The sequence below is a fragment of the Muscardinus avellanarius genome (assembly GCF_963383645.1).
Source record: "Muscardinus avellanarius genome assembly, chromosome: X".
Lineage (NCBI taxonomy): Eukaryota > Metazoa > Chordata > Mammalia > Rodentia > Gliridae > Muscardinus > Muscardinus avellanarius.
In genome coordinates, this window is record NC_137792.1 from 8,955,623 (window position 1) to 8,979,254 (window position 23,632).

A 23,632-nucleotide genomic window follows, 5' to 3' on the forward strand; every position below is an offset into this window, starting at 1 on the left:
GTAAATGTATCAAGATGCTTATGTCTGCATTATTAACAATAGCAAAAAATTAGGAAAGATGTACATGTCAAAGATGAAAGTGGGCTAATATATTGAAGTGTACTGCCACTAAAATGATTATTCGAAAGACTATGTAGAAACATGGATGTGTCTATAAGATGGAAAGTACAATAAATACACTATGATTGTGGCAATAACGTCTATATGCATGCGGAAAATAATATGCAAAATAGTTATGTTAGTATAAAAAATTCTAGTGCCTACAACATTCAATGTTTTTCTGTTGCTTGTAAATCCATTCCCTTGACACAATTAAAGGTGTAAGAGAAAGCGTTTCAGGTCCTCCGGGAGGATGAGCCCAGTTATCTTATGATGCTGCTGGATTCCAAAGCACTTCCGGATTCTCAGGCGGCATAACTGCTTCAAAGAAGGAGGCCCTGGGGAAAGATCATAAGACAAGGCTCACACTGCTTTCATCGATCTCAGACTGCTTTGCCTCTCTCTTTTTTGAGCATACTAGATATAACATCGTTATAAGGAAATAATATACTACTGTTTGAGACAATTTTCTGGTTTTTTTATGGGAGGAATTTTTGGACCTTGTTCTCTTTTCTGGTATCTAACTGAAATAAGCTCATTGGGTTTTAATTTAGAACAGAGTGAAAGAAATTTAAAGCTTAGCCTCGCTAACAGAGGCTTAAGGAAACTAACTTGGGAATTACAGAGCCGCACGAATAATGCAAATAAAATCCATGTTTCACGGCATTCTTGCCTTTTGCCTCTAAAAATAAGGTCATATTTCTTTTTCTTTTTTCTTTTTTTTTGGTGGTACTGGGGTTCCTGGAAACCCTTCTACCTCTGGGTTACACTCCCAGACCTATTTTTTTATATATTTTTATTTGGAAACAGGGTCTCAAGCCAGCGCGGCTGGCTTCGAACCTGCGCGATCCTCCTGTCTCCGCCTCCCGGGTGCGGGGATTACAAGCGTGCGCCATCACGCCAGGCATAAGGTCATATTTCTAGATGCGAGTGTGCCTATTGAATAATTTTGGCAGTTTTTAAATTATTCAATGACAATAAGCTATGAGTGAATCATAAGTCATAATATTAAGTCATACTAACTCTTATATAGTGTATTCAGAGATAGCTCGAAGTTTCAACTCACAGGTGAAAAGGAAACTAGCACAAACCTTACCCAGTAAACACCAAAAAAAAAAAAATTCTAGTTTAAGGTGGTAGTTTTCAAAACGTGGGCAGATGGAGGGGGAGTATTTTGCTCCCCAAGGAACAATGAGCAATGTCAAGAGTCATTTCATCACAACTTGGGGAAAGTGCTACTGCCATCTAGTGTGTGGAGGCCAAAGATGCAACTAAACATCATATACTGCACAGGATGGATACCAACTGGCCCAAACTCTCAATAGTGCTGAGGTTGAGAAACCCTATTATAGGGTAAAAGTAACCCTGTTATATGGTAAGAGAATGGGGAATGATTTCCCACACCCACTCTTTGCATCAAATGGCAATGGAAATTCTTTGGGTTGTTTTTTTACTTTTTTGCAGTACTGGAGATGGAACCCAGGGGCATTCCACCTCCGAGCTACCCCTCCCAGTCCTAGTTTTTATTCTTTATTTTGAAACAGTGAGCTGCAAAGGGCCTCACTACGTAGCTGAGGCTGGCCGCGAACCACGCCGCTCCTGTCTCAGACTCCCAAATGCTGAGATTACAAGTGTACGCCACCACGCCCAGCTAAGGGTTGCTTTTTTTTTTCTTCTAATGAAAACTATATGCCTGAAAGAATTCCATAAAACAGCAGCTCTCAATTCATGGTGCACTTCAGATTTGTATGAGGTGAGAAGACTTTATACAACGCTTTGATTAGTTTGGCTAGGGCTTATACATCTCGATTTTTTAAAGGCATCAACCCCAGGTCATTTTATGATGTGGCCATGGTTGAAGACAGAATCAAAGGATACGAGGGCCTCTATTTTCCTATAGCCTCACCATGAACAGAGTAAACTGAGTTACATATCTCTCTGGTAATGGAGAACAAACAAAGGTATATATATATATATATATATATATATATATATATGCAAAAATGTCAAAGAAATGAATGCAAGATCTATGTGTGGGAGTACACTGGGAATTGAACTAGAGGAGGTCTAGTTCTCAGCTACATCCTCAGCCTTTTTTTTTTTTTTTTTGGCGGTACTGGGGATGGAACCCAGGGGCATTCTACCTCTGAGCTACACCCCCAGCCCTATTTTTTATTCTTTATTTTGAAACAGGGTCTCACTAAGTTGCAAAGGGCCTCACCAAGTAGTAGCTGAGGCTGTCTGCAAACCCAGATCCTATTGTCTCAGCCTCCCAAATGCTGGGATTAGAAGCATGCGTCACCACGCCCGGCTAGCCCTTTTTATTTTGAAACAGGGTCTCACTAAGTTGTCACAGCTGACCTCCAACTTGCAATCCTCCTGGTCTCAGCCTCTCAAGTACCAGGATTACAGGCATATGCCACCACACTTGGTTTGAATGGGAGATTTTTAATTGGGCCCAAAGGAAAGCACTTTCGGAAGGGCCTTGTTGGAATTTAGAACACCTTTCAGGTTATATCCAGCGAACTAGAGGACTATACTAACAGACTGCACAAAGTACACTGTGAGGAAACAGAACTTAATCTAACCTCACTAAAGATTGTTGAAGGATGTGACTGATCACACATGCTGGATACACTGCTTGGGCAACTGTAGGAGATACTGATGAAACATTATGAAGAACAGGACCTCAGAGTAAGCCTGACAGAGAATTACAAATAGGACATCAGAGTAATCTCAGTGTGACTACTGGTACTAACTGCCTGCTCTATGCTACATGTAGGACCAGGTATAAAAGAACCGTAGCTCTAATTCCACATACGCAGAGATGGAAATCCACTACAGCTTGGTAGCCACTTGTTAAGCCTGCAAACATTCAGGAGGTTTAATTTTCTCAATAATAAAATGAGCTAATTGTATATGTATAAATTCCTTTGGGAATATTCCTTTGGGCCTTGATGTTTGTTTCCCTTAGCAACATTCATGAAATTTCGAGGTCAAAGTGCATTCGGCGGCTTGGGGTTCCTGTCATGCTAAGCTGAATCATTTTTAGTTTTTATTGTGTACCATAAGCAAATGCTTATGGCCTTAAATGCTTATCAAGAAAGTGATATTCATGGACTCTTTTCCACTTCTCTCCAAAGAAAGTAACACCTTGCCTTTTCTAGCAACGATCTAAAAGCCAACTCAGAACACGTTTGGGTTTCATCTGATGTTTTTCCTGTCACCACCACTGAAAAGAGGATAGTAATTTAATTAAGTCGCATCCCTAGGCACAGAGAAACAGGTGGACTGAATCCACAGGGACACCCAGAGACAGAAATTGTTGTGTTAAATCAGCAGATCTGACTTTCCAAAACACTTGCTTGGCACTGTTGCTGGTGGACTTCCAGTCCACTGAGAGGTAATCTCATCAGAGTTCCAAAAGTGGAGCATGAAGGCAAAGCACTTGGTGATTCTCTCAATCTCTAGAGTAGCAAATTACACTCTATCTATCTATCTATCTATCTATCTATCTATCTATCTACCTATCTTTGGTGCAGGAGATCAGACACAATGCCTTGTGCACCCTAATCATATGCTCTACCACTGAGCTACACTCCCAGCCTCCTAAATTGCACTTTATAAACTATTGGGACCCTTTGTGATACTATCATGTCACTATGTAAAATGTGAAGCAAAGAAATACAAGGTAGCCTAGGTCTCTAAGAATGGTTTTGGAAAATGAAGTGGAAAGAAGGAGCCAGTGAAAGTAATTTAAAAATCTTTTATTTTTGAAGAAGGAGCTATATACATCCTACATTATAACTTTAAGGGGCCCTGAGGTGTTTTCACATCTGTGGGTCCTTTTCCCAATAAAAATAAACCAGTTCAAATAATGGTATGTTCATATATAAAGTTATCAACACCAATTTCAAAATTATGTAGGGGGGAATAGAAAACAGGGTGAGATCTAGAGAGAAACACACCAAGGGCTATATGCATGCCTATTTTCATCACTCTGAACCTCATTAAGATATAATTGTAATGCACCCCCCAAAATAAATGGATGGATGCGTAATATTGAAAATAGTTTACTACTGTGTTGGTATAAGGATAAATATCCAGGTTGGGTTTTTTATTTTTTTCCTTCTGATTTTAAAATAAATTAAGACATTTCTACAGGCCCAAGGCACTAAAAGAGAAATCTGAGAAATTGGCCCTGTATATACAGAAATTATTTTTTTAAAAGAAATAATCAAAATGCAAGTCGAATTGCTCAGTTATGATCCAACTGTTTTGCACAAGGCATCTCTATTGGGCTGATCCTTCTGCCTGTGTGAGGACAGGAGTGCCCCAGGTTGGTGACTTGAGCAGTGCGAGGAGGATGAAGAATTCCTCGGTCCACCTTCCGGTTTTGCCAGAGCCAGACCCAATTTTCAGTATGTGGTGAGAATATAATATGATATCAAAATCCTTCTGGTAGGCAGATCTACTTCAAAAACTTCCAACCCCTAAAACACTGGTAAGACAGTAGATGCTGACACTGCTGTTCAACTGCCTCTAGGGGCAAATAGAATTGCAATCGGGTGTCTTTCCAACCTGGAGTTTTTGCTCTGTATCCTGACCAATGCTTCAGGAAAGCACCCCTTTTCCAGTGCACACCACTAAACTAGTGTTCAGTTATTTTGTTTCAGAGTGTCAATTCTTCTTTATGGAGGTGTGCGGACTTATCATTGGTTAGCTTGGGAAGTAAAAGTCTCTGGATTGGTGTGAATCATTAAGAAACTACCTTAAGCCCTACATTTTGACCCCAGAAATCACATGTCTAGTAGTTTGCCACGTCCGTAGTACACTATGATATCCTGGAGTGGCACACAATAACCAACAGGCTTTTGCAGCATCATTCTAAAGCATGCTTTCAATAACTTCGATATTAAAAATGTTTAATATATGAATTGTTTGAAAACTGGCCTATCCTATCTATGAATTTAGAGTCTCCTGAACAGCCTGTCCCTAACCTGCCGAAACAGTAGGAGGACTGTTTACAATATAAACAACACTATATCCTGTTAAGTACTAAAATGTCATGACTTTATCACATCTGGTGATGGCACAGAGTGATTTTGTACAGAACTGGAAGTCAGAACTCAGTAAGTACCTGCCTCCTACAAGAGCCCGAAGGAACTCTATGGATTAGGGCTTAGATTCAGGCAAAGGAGTAGCACCTTCTCTCTGCAAGAGGAGCTGAGTCAGAGGGCTCTCTGGAGGCACCAAGTCCACAGGACGTTGGCCTTCAGCGTTCTTGGCCTGGGTGTCTGCTCCGAAGTCCATGAGCAGGTGGGCCAGTTCCCCACTGCATAGTCTGGCTGCTGCATGCAGAGGGGAATCCAGACCCTTGCCTTGGTTCACACTTGCTCCTAAATAGTCACAAGAACAAAAGACAGTCAGACAAGGAACACAGCCCAACCATCCCCTTTCTTGAAGCGCTGAGCCTCAATTTCCCTAACAAAAGGGGATTCATGGTGAGCATGGCAATTCTGTGTAACCACAAGATGATTTGATTCCATCGAATATTGTGAGAAAAGTGCCATTTGACAGTGTGACCAGATGGAGAGCATGAGGTATATACCATATTCAGTTAAAATGTGTCAGTGAGCCCATGTCTTGTGTGTTACATATAAGAAAATTTGTGGGGGCACAAAAACTACCCATTCTCTGTTAATAGAATCTAAAATGTGAGCTGAGAGTGAGGCTAGATGATGAAATGTTATATACACTATGCAGCCAAATTCATGCACTAAACTGCCACCACAGGTTTTAAACCCTAGGACTTAAGACTGTGATTTAGACTATAAGAAGGCACCAACTCATGGGGGCATTTCCAAGGTCGGAATGGCCAATCTCGAGATCACAGGAAAAGTGGCCAAGTTCTCCTCTTCAATAGCAAGGTATATTTCTAGGGACCGTTTCCACCAATTCCACCCCTCCACTGTTGACAAATCTCCTCCCCAGTCCAGACTCCGGCTCTTACTGTGATATGTGGGGACATATGGCTTTGTCTGAGCTGCTGTCCCTCTAGCAAAATGAGAATCTATGTGAAGTGAATTGAGGGAAGCAAATATGGCTTTCCTAGCTAGGAGTTGAAAATCTGCCCATGGTGAAAGGAAAGACATGAATGAATATCCTAATTCATAGTAATGGCCACCAAATGAGTGGAAGGCAATAGGAAATTTTCAGGTATGGGGAGAGACTCCTGAAGTCTTAAAAAAAACAAGCAGGACTAATAGAATTAAAGAGGTGATGAAATGGTATTCCAGGTATTGAGAAGGGGGTTGGATGACAGTAAGGAATGATAGTCTCTAGGCCTTTTCAAGGAGAATATTTATAACAGGCTAAAAACGGGGCAAGTTTGATTTCCAAAGCAAAGAGAACTGGTGAAGACAATCCTGAATAGGAAGATCCGGCACTAATTCAGCAGTGTTGCAAGTTATATAGGGCTTCGTCATATGACTGGCGAGAGAGAGAGAGAGAGAGAGAGGAAAAGGAAAAGAAGGAGAAAATAATGACCGGGGTGAGGACCAGGGTGCTGGGAGGAGGTATCATCATCACCATCATTATCATCATGAGAAAACTAGAGTTTCAACAGTGTTCAGTAACTCCCCAGAGGAAAACAGTCAATATTGATTCTGATCTTGCCCAACCTCCTCATTGCCCACACTCTTCCCTCTGTTACAACAGAAAAGATCTTTAAGGTCCAGGGTTGTTGGTTTTCTCTCATATGTGGAAGCTCGAGAGAAAATAGAAACAAAAGTGATTTCACATGAATAAGAAGAGAGACCAGTGGAATAGCAGAAGGGGGTTGGAGGAAGCAGGAGGGAAAACATGAGGGCTGAGAAAGAAAAGAGTTGAAATAACGCTATATCCATATATGAAGTTACCTCTACCAATCTCACTAACAGGTGCGGGGAGGAGAGGGAGCAGGGTAGAATACAGAGAGAAATATAGAGTGCTGTGTGCACGCACATTTGTATCACTTTGAACTTCAGTATGATCTATAACTACTAAAAAAAGATATTCAAAAAACATTTAATTTATTTTTCATTTTCTTTTCTTCTTTTTTTTTTTTTCTTTTTCTTACCTGACTCAAGAAGGTTCTTGGCACAGGCGATCTGCTGGTTTTGACAAGCTAAATAGAGGGGTGTGCCCAAGTGGCTGATGTTATGATCAATGTTACCCCCATGCTCTGCAAGACTCTTTATGCACTCCACATGACCTGCGGCCCAAAGTAAGTGACAACAGTTACTGCACACGTTCTCTTAGCTCGGGAGGGGGCAGCGTCCCCATCTCTTACGTGTTTAAATATGTCAGCAACATAATCAAGGGATTGAAAGTAATTTCCTTTACTTAGAATAGGGGATGACTTTAAGCATTGCTATCAGTTAAGAAGTTGGCCACATAATATGATCTGCAGCTACTGGTGGCACTGCACTTGAATTTCCTAGACACATGGTTAGTAACCAGCAACAGTCCGATGTTTTCAGTTGTTTGTGGTTGTGTGATTCGTCTGAGCTGGGGAGAGCTAGAGAGGAACAGGGATTGAAAGTGGACTGGGACAAGAAAGGCTACAGTGTGGGCCACAGGAAAAGGAAGGAAACTTATGACCTCACCAAGGCTAGACCTGGGAGAAACAGGCCACACTGGGCACGGGCTCAGAAGAAGCTGCCAACCCCGCGGAAGTGGGGCCAGCCTGGCAAGTGAGGTATAGTGAAAGATGAATCTCCCTGCTTCGGTTCAGAATGTCATGCTTTAAATATTTCTGCTTTAGATTTCTCTAGTTCTACCACTTTATCCACTGAATGTGATGAGTTAGCATGTCTCTTAATAAGGAAACATTAATGCTTCAAGAGAGGATTATTATATAGGTTGGGCCAGTTAAACAAGAAACCATTCTGTGAAAGCCACTGAGGAAAGAGAAAGCCCCTTGGCAAAGTATAATCATGATAATAAAGATGATGAGGATAAACATCAGAGAAAAGTAAAACTTGCAATTATCCAGGCATGGTGGTGCACACCTGTAGTCCCGATGTTTGGAAGGCTGGGATAGGAGGCTCAAGACCCGCCTTGGTAACTTGGCAAGCCTCTCACCAATTCAGTGACACCGTTTCAAAACAAAAAATAAAAAGGGCTGGGGGTGTAGCTCAGAGACAGAATGTTCCTGGGTTTGTTCCCCAGCACCACCAAACGAAAACAAACTAACAAAAAACCTTTGCAATTTAACTTCTATCCCAGAATTAATACTATCAGGAAACCTATGACTTTATTAAAAATTATCCTAAACTGTATAGAACACTTTCTAGTGCCCCCAAATTGAAAAACTGCTTCACTTAGGTGAATCTGAGTTCCTCCCCTCTCCCCTTTTTTCTTTTTGTGGTACTGGAGATTGAACTCAGGGACATTTTAACTCTGAGCTACACCCCCACCCCATTTTTATTTTGAAACATGTTCTTGTTAAGTTACTGAGGTTCTCACTAAGTTGCTGAGGCTGGCCTCCAACCTGTAATCCTCCTGTCTCAGCCTCTCAAATACCAGGACTACAGCTGTGCACCACCCTATCCAGATGATACCATCCTTTATAGGCCCTAAAGTAGAACAATAGAATGTGTGGCTCCAAAAGTAGAAGAACATGGTCTGTTTTGTCAAATAATTTGATTTCTATGGGATCCTGGGTTCAACAATGTATTTCATAAATATTGAGAGGACAGGCTACTATATGCCAGCCTCTGTTCCAGAACATCCCAAATAATCTAAAAGGGAAAAGTGTAATCTTCCTGCTCATCATAATCACCTGGAGGGCTTGGTAAAAAGCAAACACAGATGGCTGGTCCCCCACCACCATAGTTATGGATTCTATGGGGCTGGAGTGGCCCAAAATGGCATTTCCAGGCTCCATCATGTTGATGCAACTAGAATCAGGACCCAACTTTTGAGAACGACTGCGCTAAAATATACCTACTCTTCCCTACTGTTTCTTTCAACAGTAAGAGATCTCTAAGCCAAGACGGTGGTGCACGCTTGTAATCCCTGCATTCGGGAGGCAGAGACGGGAGGATTTTGGTTCATGGACAGCCTCAGCTACTTGGTGAGGCCCTCTGCAATTCACTGAGACCCTGTTTCAAAAAATATAAAGACTAGCCGAGCGTGGTGGCGCACGCTTGTCATCCCCGCGCTTGGGAGGCGGAGACAGGAGGATCGCGCAGGTTCGAAGCCAGCCGCGCGCGCTGGCTTAGGAGACCCTGTTTCCAAATAAAAATGTAAAAAGAGGTCTGGGAGTGTAGCCCGGAGGTAGAAGGGCTTCCAGGAACCCCAGTACCACCAAAGAAAAAAATATATAAAGACTAAAAAATAGGGTTGGGGTGTAGCTCAGAGGTAGAATGCTCCTGGGTTCCGTCCCCAGTAGCACACACACACACACACACACACACACACACACACACACACAAAAAAAAAAAAAAAAACAATAAGATGTCTCTCAAAGGACTACGTGGAGAACCGGAAATTCTAAAGAGATTTACCTCTCTTGGCAGCCTCATGGATGGGGGATGCCAGATCACTCTCGGGGTGGGGGCTGGCTCCATGCTGCAGAAGCAGATTCACACAGTCCTGGCTGCCACTGATACATGCATTAAACAAGGGAGTGTGCCAGTCCGTAGTCATGCCGTTCACCTGGAAATAGAAAGAAACTCCAGGCTGAAGACAAACAGAGAGTTAGGCTAACCCACTTTCAAGATGCTGTTTAATTTCTCTGAGCCTTAAGTTCCACAGCTCATAAAATGGGGAGAAAATACCAAATTCTAGAGGATTTTCATTTAAAAAAAAAACTGCGTGAGGTTCTTTTTGTCGGGCAGCAAGAATATTATCGGAAGCTAGGTATGATGGCACAAGCCTGTAATCCCAGTGGTTGGGAGGCTGAGAAAGAGGATCATAGGTTCGAGGCTAGCCTCATCAATTTAGCGAGACTGTTTCAAAATAAAAAATAAAAAAGGGGGCTGGAGGTATAGTTTATAGATAGAAAAAAATGTTACTGAAGTCTCTATGTCCTCCATGCCCTCCCCAGGAACATGAACTTCAAAATAAGTTAGGATCAATTTGATAGCTGTTTGTTTGTTTGTTTGTTTGTTTTTCTTTGCATTACCAGGGATGGAACTCAGGAGCTTCCTACCTCCAACCTACACCCCCAGACCTATTTTTTATTCTTTATTTTGAAAGAGGGCCTCACTAAGTAGCGCTGAGGCTGTCTGCGAACCACAATCCTCCTGTCTCAGCCTCCCAAATGCTGGGATTACAAGCGTGTACCACCATGCCCAGCTAACGGTTACCTTTTTTAAATAAAAACTATGACTGAAAGAATTCACTTCCAAGCCTTTCTATTTGTTATTCCCATTGGGTGGGAAGCCCACAATTTACCCTAACCTACCATCCAGCTTCCTAACTCCAGCAGGACCTTCAAGATTCCGCTTTGATGCCATTTCTTGTAGGAAGCCTCTTTTTAACTTCCTCTCTTCCTATCAGAAATGGATGATAGAAACACTCCTATGTGCTCCCAACAATAATAAGTAATAAGTAGTGTTAGTATTTATTACACGTTATATACGCAGGGTACTTGGTGAGCTTCCCCTGACGATATAGGGATTTTTAATCTTTCCATCAGAAGATGGAGACTGTTGACCCAATACCTCAATCTGAGCTCGCCCATGTGGGCAAATGTGACAGTAGCAAATATAATGCAACAAGAGAGCCTGCCCCCTTTGGCTGCTCTTGCAATCGCTGCTGCTACATGAACAAGTCAAGGCTGCTTGCACATAGAGATGTTCTGTCTTCCCAGCGACCCCAGCAAAATGCTACCTGCTTGCTACACTATTTCACTGCTGTTCATCCATAGCAATGAAGGCAGAAAAAGAATAGCTATTTATGAGTAGTGTCTGATAAAATGCTAGGGGTTCTGTGCATGGCTTCCTTTTTAAAAAAATGATTCAGTATTTCACCTATCGCTAAAATAAACAAGCTTAATGGACAAAATAACTCTTCAAGAACACCACTCTTCATATTTCAAATCAGGCTCATCAAAAGTGCCTGAAATTATTCAGAAGAGATAGAGTCATCTTTCATTCTTAGATATTATTCATTTCTACGATATAATTTAAGCCTCACTTACTTGAGCTCCATTCTCTATTAAAACATTTGCACAGGACAGATGACCTCCAAGACAGGCTTCATGGAGTGGAGACACGCGGTCTGCTGTGACGAGGTTCACAGGCCACCCCTGGGAGGGCAGAAATGTGAAGAGTCAGGAATAAAAGCAATAGTGACTTGGGGTTGGTTTTCAGCCATGATTCCAGCACTATGCCAATTCTTCCAGATTAAATAGACTATCAGAAAGTACGCTAAGGTGTTGATGGTGATACTAAATGAAAATCCCAAACTATCATACATTGCAAGTGAAAACAGAATATTGTGTTTTCCAATAAGAAAAACAATTTGGTAGTGTCTTTTAGAGCTGATGATATGCATACCTACAACCCAGAAATTTCACTGTTGGTTGCATGCAGTAAAGAGACATATACAAAGATAAACATAGAAGAAAGTTCATAACAGTATTAGTCATGATAGCTCAAAACTGAAAACAACCCAAATGCCCATCAACGGTCAACTGAATTAACAAACTTTGTTATAGACATTCATGCAATATTACACTCAACAAATTAAAACTTCAAACAACTACAAGGATGATGCTTGCAAAAGTAATGTTGAACAAAAGAAATAAGATCCAAAATAATACATACTGAATGATTACTTCAAAATTTTTCAAAATTAGGCACAACTACCCTATATTGTTTTCGAATGCATACCAAGGAAGTCAAACCATAACCAAGCAAGGCAATCAGGATGTGGTTACTTCCATCAAAGAGGGACAAGATTGGACTCCCAAAAGGGGAAAGATGGTATGGGTGTCACTTTGAAGAAAGCAACAAATTCTATTTTTCCATTTTTGACCTGGAGATGCGCAGTCATACGGTTAATAATCTCATTATCATCATGCTTTTTTTTTTTTGGTGGTACTGGGGTTCCTGGAAGCCCTTCTACCTCCGGGCTACACTACCAGACCTATTTTCATACTTTTTTATTTTGGAAACAGGGTCTCTTACGCCAGCACAGCTGGCTTCGAACCTGTGCGATCCCCCTGTCTCCGCCTCCCAAGCGCGGGAATCACAAGCATGCGCCACCACGGCCGGCATCATCATGCTTTCTTAAATTTCACATAATTGCACATACACATTTAAATTATTTTGTTTCTCATATTTCTCAATTTAAACATATTCAAGGCAGCTTAGCTTCAATTGCTAGATTTAACAAGCAATTATTAAATTCTAACAAATTAACAAGTAGCTTTTTCTTGTAAGACAATTCAAAGGCAATTTTGAAACTGCAGGTGAACACAGAAATACACTACATGCACCTTTTAGGATAACTAAATGCACTTGACTGCTTTAGGAAATTAAAATGGACCTATTAACCAATAAAATGTTTTTAAATATAAGTACTGTATTTAGTAGTACACAGGATTTTATAATGTATGTAATAAAAACACCATTTCCATTCAATTCTTTTTCTCAAAGGGACCCAAAACTCTCTTCCCTGACATTTAACTTTTTTCCTTGACCTTCCTAGCTCTGTATGTATTATAACAAGGGGATCAGGGAACTATAGACCATGAGCCAAGACCAGCCCACAAACCTGTTTTTGCATAGGGTACTAGCTAAATGGTTGAAAACAAATCAAAAGAATACTTTGTGATGCAAGCAAAGCATTTCAGTGCCCATAATCAAAGTGTTATCAGAGCACAGCCTGACCCATTCATTTTCACATGGTCTATGGAAGATGTTTGCACTAAAATGGCAGAGCTGGATATCTGCAATAGAGATTTGTGTGTGAAGCCTGAAATATCTACTACCAGGCCCTTTATGGAAAAAATACCAATCCTGACCTTTTTTGTTCTGTTTTGTTTTTGTTGTTTATTGATACTGGTGACTGAACCCAGGGAGGGGCAATCTACTGATAAGCTACACCCCCGGCCTGTTTTTATTTTTTATTGTGAAACAGTCCTGCTAGGCTGCTGACGGTCTCGCTAATTTGCTGAGGCTGGCTGCCAACCTCTGATCTTCCTATCTCAGCCTCCCCAGCACTGGGATTATAGGCGTATGCCACCCTATCCCAGCTCCAACTCTGGTTTTGATCAAAGTAAGAAATATATCATTTCTTATTTTGCTATTCACACCTAAGATTTAAATATTTTGTTGGCAAGAGAATATTTTTCACAGAATCACCAGTTTTTGTTTTTGTGGTACTGAGGGTGGAACTCAGGGGGATTTTCTACTTCTGGGCTACACTCCCAGACCTATTTTATACTTTATTTGGAAACAGGGTCTCACTAAGTTGCTGAGAGCCTCACTAAGTAGCTGAGGCTGGCTTCGAACCTGTGCGATCCTCCTGTCTCAGCCTCCCAAGCGCGGGATCACAGGCGTGTGTCACCACGCCCGGCTAGTCACCAGTTTTAAAAAAGCAGCTTTATCAATGCAACTAGAGGGTATAATTTTCACATTAGGCAAAAGTTATATAACAAGTAGTTGCAAGACAGATTCAGGCATAGAACTCGGGCAAAGGACAACCGTAAGAAAGCAACGCAATTGAGTTCTAGTTCCACCTCAACACTTGGTATTATGGGTCTTTTCAAACTTAAACTTTCTACGGAGGGAAAAGGATACTAGTGTCTTATACTTTTAATTTGTATTATGCCAACTACTCATAAGCACAGTTTGACATGTTTATTGAATAATTGGTTACTTCCTTTTATAAGCTGCTCAATTTTTGCTGGGTTTCTTGTCTTTTCTGTATCGATTTTAGACTGTATCATAATGAATATATGTCCTATTGAACTTATATCATAGTTATATTAGAATATTTATATATATATCATATTATTTATTGAGTAATTGATATTTCCTTTTATAAAATGCTCAAATTTTGTTGGGTTTCATGTCTTTTTTATACTGATTTTAGACTGTGTGTGTTGTTTTGTGTGTGTTATCACAGTGAATATATATTATATTTAATATATATCATATTGAATATGTGCAATAAATTTTATCCCCAGAACCACAAATAGTTTTCAAATATTTACTCCTAATATGTAGCTTGCCTCCTTACTTTAAATATGGTCTTTTAATTGAGTTCTTAATTTTTTTTATTTTTGCAATACTAGGGATTGAACTCCAGGGCATTCTACCTCTGAGCTACATCCCCAGCCCTTTTTTTTTTTTTTTTTTGGTGGTACTGGGGTTCCTGGAAGCCCTTCTACCTCTGGGCTACACTCCCAGACCTATTTTTTATAGTTTTTTATTTGGAAACAGGGTCTCTACGCGATCCTCCTGTCTGGGGCTCCCAAGTGCGGGGATTACAAGCGTGCGCCACCATGCCCAGCCCAGCCCTTTTTTATTCTCTATTTTGAAACAGGGTCTCACTAAGTTGCGGAGAGCCTCACAAGTTCCTGCGGCTGGCCGAGAACTGATGATCCTCCCGTCTCAGCCTTCCAAGTACTGAGTTCTTAATTTTAATAAAATTACCTTATCAGTGTTTTTGTTCCTTTCCTCATGCTGTATTCCTTTTGTGTCAAATGCCTCTCTCTCTCCTACAACCATCAAAATGACCTTTTCTTGGTTCTGAAGAAGTTTTTTTAAAAAAATGCCAATGCACCAATACATGAAGCCTGGCCCAGGCTAAATAGGGAAGTAAGTGGAGTAATTCCTAGTCATTATTATCTAAAAAAATTCCTGACCTGGGTGTGATGACACATGCCTTTAATCCCAGTTTCTTGGAGGATCACAGGTTCAAGAATAGCCTAAACAACTTAGCAAGCTTCTCAGCAACCTAGCAAGACCCTGTTTCAAAAAATATATATATAAAGAACTTGGAGTACAGTTCATAGGTACCTCCGGGTTGAATTCCCAGTACTACATACACACACAAAGAATCTTGGATGACTTTTTAATATGACACGCTGATATAGAATAAATGGCTATGTATTCTTTTTTTACTTTTCTTGGACCAAATGAGAATTTTTTTAAATTTTCACTTTGCTTGATAGTCATTTGAATCCTATTCCTCTTACTAAAACATTTTTTAGCTTGCCACTAGCATCTTCAGTATTCACTGATTAAAGTGCTATATATATTGTAATAAAAATAGATGCCATTTGTGATTGTTGTAACTAGTCTGGATAATTTACATACATCATCTGAGTTAATGTGGTCAAATAAATTTAAATTAGCAGAACAGATTCATTTGGGGCTCTCAATTCATTACTCCCCTTATGGTAATGCAGCATCTTCACAACCTTTCTATGACCTCATAGTTGACAAAACATATACTTCCTTGATCCTTGACTTTGGAGTTGGTCACATGATTTATTTGACCAATGGGATATTAGCATATGTGCCATAAGCCAAGATGGGAAATCCTGTACTCTTGCATAGTTGGGCTTGACCTACCTATGTTCCAGCCATTTGCTGAGAGAAGAAAATCCCCCGGGGAACCGGTGGTCTATAAATGATGAGAGATATGTGCAGCAGAGTTGTACCCAACCCACACTTTGGATCCAAACCAGCGTAAAGCGGCCGACCCAAGCACTCGTTAGTGGGAAGTTATGGTTATTTTATTATGCCACTGAGTTTTGGTGTGGGTTGCTGCTGAGTTTAGAGGCGCAGTGATAAAAGTAGCTATTACAACGCTCATTTTATGAAGGCAGAAACTGAGGTCCCACAATGATAACTCACTCAAATAATGTGATAAGGCTTATATGAAAACATGGTTCCGGCTGATGTTCAGTAAACACATAAATACTGAATATAAATGAATATCTGCCCAATTTTGCAAGTAATATATAAAAGCACCAGTGATCATTTCTCATCCCATCAAAATAGGGTAAATACTTCATTTTATCTGAGAAGCAGACTAACTTCATTTAGCTAGACTTATGTGTTATAATAAATATTTTTATTTATAATAGGCTGCTACTATGGAGAAAACAGCTTAAAATAGTGGCTTAATGCAGGATAATATATTTCTTTAGGAACTATTTTCTTATAGGAGAATTTCTTAATCTAGCTAGGTCCATGGAATTGGATTTTCAAAAGCACTTTTCATTCAACTCTACCTGAAATGTTGCATGTCCTTCAATCATGAGTGTAGATAACAAACGACAGTAGTAAAAACGGATTATAGTGCTGTCATCAATAGAAAGCAGAGATGTTTATCAATGCATTATGGGTTTTGCACATATCTAAATATATCAAAATATAAGCTCACCCTACTTAGAATTTATAGCAGCTATCAGAACCACCACTAGATCTTTAATGAATTAATTTCAAAGTCCACATATTATTATATCACACGTTTTTAATATTTTGATAGATTTCCTCTGCAATATGTTTTATGAACTGAAACTTTACTCTGACAAGGGGTCTACAGACTTTGTCAGATTGCTAAAGAGGTCCCGTAGTACAAAAGGAGCTAACAGTTCCTAACTTAAAGGGTATATTGCTCTGTGTGTGTGTGTGTGTGTGTGTGTGTGTGTGTGTGATACCAGGGATGGAACCCAGGGGCATTCTACCTCTGAGCTACACCCCCAGCCCTATTTTATTCTTTTTTTTATTTTTGAAACAGGGTCTCACTAGGTTGCAGAGGGCCTCACTAAGTTGCTGAGGCTGGCTGTGAACCTGTGATCCTCCTGTCTCAGCCTCCCAAGTACTGAGAATACAAGCAAGCGCCACCAGCCCTGGCTGGTATCTTGCCATTTTTTTTTACAGAAGAAAACCTTCTGAACAAAACTTCATTAGGATTTCGAATAATTTAAACTGTTTGCTTAAAAGTGTTTTTGTGTAGGTTGCCAGTAATTTCAAGCAAGCCGAACTCAAATCAATGTGTATTGGAAATTCTACGTGAGGAACAGAAAAACTAAAATCAAACTGTGCAGAGCCATGGCCAGCTGAGGCTTTAGCAGCACTGAAAATGCTTTTGGAATTTTAAGATTGTTTTCTTTATTTTTTGCAGTACTGAGGATGGAACCCAGGTGCATTCTACCTCTGAGTAACAAACACCCCCAGCCCTACTATTTTATTCTTTATTTTGAAACAGGGTCTCACGACTTGCAAAGAATCTCACTAAGTAGTAGCTGAGGCTGTCCTCGAACCACGATCCTCCTGTCTCAGCCTCCCTAATGTTGGGATTACAAGCGTGCGCCACCACACCTGGCTAAAACTGTGTATTAAAAAAAACATTTTCAAGCATTTTTTTTATTTATATCAGACATTTTCAAACTGAGCTTTAATGACATTGTGAGCTGTATAATTTCTGATGGTGAGAGCTGTCCCGTGAGCTGTATTTTGATTAGTAGCATCCTCGGTGTCTATTTTCTAGATGCTATTATCACCACCTCTCTAGTCTAACAACCAACGAGAGCTTTAGACATTGTCAAATGTCTGTGGATGGGCAAAACTGCCAGTTCAGAATCAATTTCACATGTAATTCTTTTACTATACTTTTATTGGTGCATTACAATTATACATCACAATGAGGATTGGATAACATCACAATGAGGATCACATACATGCACACAGCACTCGGTATATTTCCCCTGGGTCCCACCCCATGCGCCCCCCCCCCTTCCCTATACATATCGAGGTTGATATTGATAATTTTGTTACGAACACAGCATTATTTGAACTGTTGCCTTCATCAAGTACATGATAATTCTTAAGAACACAGTTTATTGAATAAACTGAAATCAACTTGAATGCACCAACTTGCTGATTCGTCTTTTAACAAGTGTTTCATGTAATGCCTACTATGTGCTTAGAATTATACAAAACTCTGGTATCATGCCAGCCTCCAAAGAAAGAATTGTCTATTTAGAATGGGAGCCGTCTCGTTTTGCTTAAGAGGAGATTGGTATTTTGATAATCAGTCTTAAGATTTCTTTTTTCTAAGTTTGACGTAGCAGTACCATATGCTTAATATTTACCACTTTTTAATTAAAGATCTACCTGGCTGATGAGGTTCCTCAGAGAGAGCAGGCGTCCGTGGATCGCTGCTTCATGTATAGGAGACCAATCAGACACGGCATCTGTATTGAAAAGGGAGGAATGGGTCATATTCTGCTAATGCACTAAGGTTGGCCGTCCTTAAGCACTGATAAGAGTGGGATGGGTCCTGGATGCAGACAGGGTCACTCCGCACAAATTCCCATGAGGACTTTAGCATTTCTCACTTTTTTTTTTTTTTTTTTTGGCAGTACTGGGGATGGAACCCAGGGACATTCTACCTCTAAGCTACATTCCCAGCCCTATTTTTTTCTGTATTTTGAAACAGGGTCTCACTGAGTTGCAAAGGGCCTCACTAAGTAGCTGAGGATGCCTGCAAACCACGATCCTCCTGTTTCAGCCTCCCGAATGCTGAGATTACAAGTGTGCGCCACCACACCCAGCTTAGTATTTCTCACTTCTAATGATGTTTTTATACACAGCTTATTTTAATTTCTTTTGTGTGTGTGTGTGTGTGTGTGTGTGTGTGTGTGTGTGTGTGTGGTATGGGGGATGAAACCCAGGGGCATTCTAACTCCAAGCTACACCCCCACCCGTATTTTTTATTCTTTATTTTGAAGCAGGGTCTCATTGAGTTGCAGAGGGCCTCACTAATTAGTAGCTGAAGCTGACTTTGAACCCATGATCCTTCTGTCTCAGCCTCCCAAATGTTGGGATTACAATCATGTGCCACCACGCCTCGCTCACTATACACAGCTTATTATTATTATTATTATTATTATTATTATCATTAGTAGTAGTAGTAGTAGTAGTAGTAGTAGTACTGGGGGTGGAATCCAGAGGTTATCTACCTCCAGTCTATACCCCCAGACCTATTTTATATTTTATTTGGAAACAGGGTCTCACTAAGTTGCTGGAAGCCTCACTATGTAGCTGAGGCTGGGTTCGAACCCGCGCCATCCTCCTGTCTCAGCCTCCCAAGTGCGGGGATTACAAGCGTGCGCCACCACGACTGGCTGCATGGCTTATTTTAAATGTCTGGATAGCTAAAGAACTATAGACAGTTCCAAACTGAGAAGAAAAGAGATAGATTGGGAGACCGTTATGTTAAGCGAAATAAACCAAGCACAGGAAGACAGGTACCACATGATCTCTCTCATCTATAGAGTCTAAAAATGTGGATCTCATAGAAGTTGAGAGTGGAATGGTGGCTACTAAAGACCAAGGAGAGGAGGGAGAGGGAGGAATGGGGAGATGGTGAGCAATGGATATGAAGTTATAGTCAGGTAGGAACCAGAAGCTGATGTGCTATGGCACCGGAGAATAACTAGAGATAAAAATTATGTAGTGTATATTTGAGAAAGAAAAACAGGCTTTGAATATTTTAGCCATAAAGAAAAGACAAATGTTTGAGATAGATGTATCACCTGAGTTAAACATTACACAATGTGTACATGTGTCAAAATATCACATGGTACCCCATAGATGTATACCAATTCTGTTTTTCTGTATCAGTTAAAAATAAATTTTAATTTAAAAAAAATTCACAAGGAGGCAGATGGGGATGACAGATGACTGTACTTCCATTTACATGCTGGTTTCAAAGGCAAATGGCTCATTTAGTTAAGTGAGAGCTTCACTAATCACCAGCATTAGTGTGTTAAGTTGTAGCTGCCAGTCTAGTTTTCTTGCCTGAAATACAAACTTTGGTGTCTCAGCAAACAGTGCCATTTACTAATGGTAGTAAACACATAAAATCACATACACCATTAGGTTTGGAATCAAATCTAAACAGAACCTTATCTATTTATATTACCTCCTGTCCCAATATTAAGCTCATATCAGAGTTCAGTCTGACCTTGACACAGGGACATTATTTACCTCCAAAGCCCTTGTGGTTAAAGGAAAGCTCTGAATTTAAAACCAGTAGACCTCTGTCCAAAGACAGGTTCTTACTCTCGGTTTCCTTTTTATAAAGTAAGGACAGAAATCTACTTATCCATGCCCCAGTACCTATTACCTACTATTATTATCTTGCCCTAACACTAAACGGAAAGTCTTATTGAATCCTATAATCCCTGCTATTTAAAGTAGCAAATTGCCAGGCGTGGTGGCGCACGCTTGTAATCCCAGTGCTTGGGAGGCTGAGACAGGAGGATCGCACAGGTTCAAAGCCAGCCTCAGCTACTTAGTGAGGCTCTCAGCAACTTAGTGAGACCCTGTTTCAAAATAAAGTATAAAATAGGTCTGGGCGTATAGGTACAGGCTTGTAATCTCAGCGCTTGTGAGGCTGAGACAGGAGGATCGCACAGGTTCAAAGCCAGCCTCAACTACTGAGTGAAGCTCTCAGCAACTTAGTGAGACCCTGTATTTAAATTTAAAAAAATTAAAATAGGTCTGGGAGTATAGCCCAGAGGTAGAAGGCCGCTGGGTTCCATTCCCAGTACCACCAATAAATAAATAAATAAATAAATAAATTAATTAATTAATTAATTAAATAAAGTAGCAAATTTAAGCCGGGCATGGTGATGCACACCTATAGTCCCAGTACTCATGAGGCTGAGACAGGAGGATCAAAGTTTTGAGGCCAGCCTCAACAATTTAGTGAGACCCTCAGCAACCTAGCATGACCCTATTTCAAAATAAAAAAGGGCATGGAGTGTAGGTCAGAGATAGAATGCCCCTGAGTATAATCTCCACTCACAAAAAAGGCAAATTTATTGTACAACTATATAGGAGGAATAGAAATTCTTAGGAATAGACTGCAAATCCTATCCTAACACTTTAAATGCGTTCTTCTCACCTTATAATTAAGCACGGATGTAACAAATGGAAACAGACCCAATATTGTTTATCTCAAGTTGCATCTGATTTCCAGAACAAACATAGGCAGAAGTCAGAGTGCTAGGAGGCTTGCCTTGGCTTCCATCCGCTCCAGCTCCGCCTGTGCTGGTGAACGCAGGACACGCAAAGCCAGGTAGAATGCTCTGATCGCAGCTCTGCCTTGCACAGGACTTAATAGCTCCTAAAAGTCATACAGACTTGGAGAACCGAAGTGGTTACCGCAAACTGAAAGGCTTTGAGGGAAGAGGCAAACCCCTTGTCCTTCCCATGTATTAGCTGAGGCCTGTCTGCCACCTGGAGCCATGGATGTCCTGGAAAATCTGTCCCAGTGAGCAAATTACCAACCTTCCAGACAGATTCATTAAGCATTACTATAAAAAAAAGAGAGCCAGGCGTGGCGCTGCACGCTTGTAATCCCAGCATTCGGGAGGCTGAGACAGGAGGATCAGGGTTTGCAGACAGCCTCAGCTACTTAGCGAAGCCCTCTGCAACTCAGTGAGACCCGGTTTCAAAATAAAGAATAAAGCCGGGCGTGGTGGCGCACGCTTGTAATCCCCGCGCTTGGGAGGCGGAGACAGGAGGATCGCGCAGGTTCGAAGCCAGCCTCAGCTGCTTAGTGAGGCTGTCAGCAACTTAGTGAGACCCTGTTTCCAAATAAAGTATAATATAGGTCTTAGAGTATAGCCTGGAGGTAGAAAGCCTCTGGGTTCCACCCCCAGTACCACCAAAAAATGAAAGAAAGAAGAAAGAAAGAAAGAAAGAAAGAAAGAAAGAAAGAAAGAAAGAAAGAAAGAAAGAAAGAATGAATAAAAAAGGGCAGGGGGTGTAGCTCAGAAGTCGAATGCCCCTGGGTTCCATCCCCAGACCCGCAAAAAATAAATAAAGAAATAAAGAAAGAAAGAAAGAATGAATGAATGAATCAATCAATGAATGAATGAATTTGAAAGAGCCCACCTACACAGTATGCAGCCAGGGTGCTCCTGCCTAGGGTGGCTGAGGTCTTAAGGCAAGGCACCTTAAGTTAAATGGGTTTCCCACCCCAAAGATTATGCTGCTCGGTAAAAACGCAAATGTCTCACTGTATTCTTTGCAGGTTCCTAATTCTCTCAGGAAAAAAGAAAAAAAAAAACACTGATGTTTCTAGGGTTTGGAGTCTAAAATCCAAACTACAAATATGGAATGATTTAGCTACAAATTAGAATTAAAAGAACAACCAATTCTACTTGGTTGGTGCTGATGTTGCAAAATACCATTCACTCAAGATCTTGAGCAAGATGAGAGCCAAAAGTTTAGAAAGGTTTTGAAAACCAGTTTTAAATAGATTTGCAAATGTACCCTAATGGATCACCATGTGTGTGATAATTAGACCAATTTTTTTCCTTCCAAGCGCTCAGCTGCTAAGAAATAAAGCTGCCACACTCATTGGCCTTCTTAAAGCTACATCGCATTATTAGAGTTGACAGTTTAAACCACCAAGGCAGGTAATTCCAGTCTTAAATTGTAACTCTGTTCAGATTTCATAAAAATGGTGTCATTATATTATTAAATGTAGACAAAAATGAGATTTTCTTTCTGCTCATTCATCATAGAACCATTACTTCTCTTATTTAGGGTAAATAAAGGATTATGTATTTCGCCAAAAAGAAAAATAAGGCCACTTGATGTTTTGCACACACGTAGAATGTAGTATTTTCAGAGCAGAGCCTGCAAATTTGCCTATCTTTAAGCAGTACAAAGTACTGTCATGGCATACGTAATAGGGGGCTGATCATCTGTATCTAGCTAGCTAGATAATGGCTTTATTGAGCTGTAAGTCACATACTATCCAATGCACCCATTTAAAGTGTACGATTCAATGCTTCTCATTATATTCACAGATCTGTGCAACCAATACCACAATCCATTCTAGAATATTATTCTCACCCCAAAATGAAATACCATGCCCAGAAACATTCACTCCACATTCCCACTTCCCCTGGACCCTGATAACCACTGATCTCCTTTCTGTCCTCATGGATTTGCCTAGTCTATCCTTTTCATATAAACATAACCTTACAATATGTGTTCCTTTTTGACAGGCTTCTTTCACTTAGCATAATATTTCAAGGTTTATCTACATTGTGCCATAAATTAGTATTTCATCTCTTCTTTTGTCGGATATACATTATATTGATGGACCACATTTTATTCATTCATTCCTCAGCTGATAGAAATCTGTGTTATTTCTACTTTGGGAATATTATTAATAATGCTGCTGCAAACATTCATCTATAAGTTTTCAGGTGGATATATGTTTTCAGTTCTCTTGTGTATACATCTAAGAGCAGGATTTCTGTATGATATGGTTGTACAATGGCTAGCCTTTTGAAACTACTTTCTGAAATATTCACCACTTTATTTTATTTTTGGTGCTGGGGATGGAACCAGGGGCATTCTACCTCCGACTCGCACACCCAGCCTTATTTTTTCTTCTTTATTTTGAAACAGGGTCACTGAGTTGCAGAGGGCCTCACTAAGTAGCTGAGGCTGTCTGCAAACCGGGATCCTCCTGTCTC

General features: G+C 40.5%; 1 protein-coding gene across 1 annotated transcript in view; it reads right to left on the reverse strand.

The window, feature by feature from the left end:
* Window positions 1-312: 312 nt before the first annotated feature.
* ASB9 (ankyrin repeat and SOCS box containing 9) overlaps window positions 313-23,632 on the reverse strand; it is a gene marked incomplete at both ends in the record, with an annotated part of 31,061 nt that continues 7,741 nt past the window's right edge. Inside the window, 6 exons of the mRNA XM_080718799.1 lie at window positions 313-437; window positions 5,307-5,498; window positions 7,220-7,354; window positions 9,654-9,804; window positions 11,294-11,401; window positions 18,237-18,316. Of these exons, the coding sequence (XP_080574925.1) occupies window positions 313-437; window positions 5,307-5,498; window positions 7,220-7,354; window positions 9,654-9,804; window positions 11,294-11,401; window positions 18,237-18,316 (791 nt within the window). The remainder of the gene's footprint in view (window positions 438-5,306; window positions 5,499-7,219; window positions 7,355-9,653; window positions 9,805-11,293; window positions 11,402-18,236; window positions 18,317-23,632) is intronic.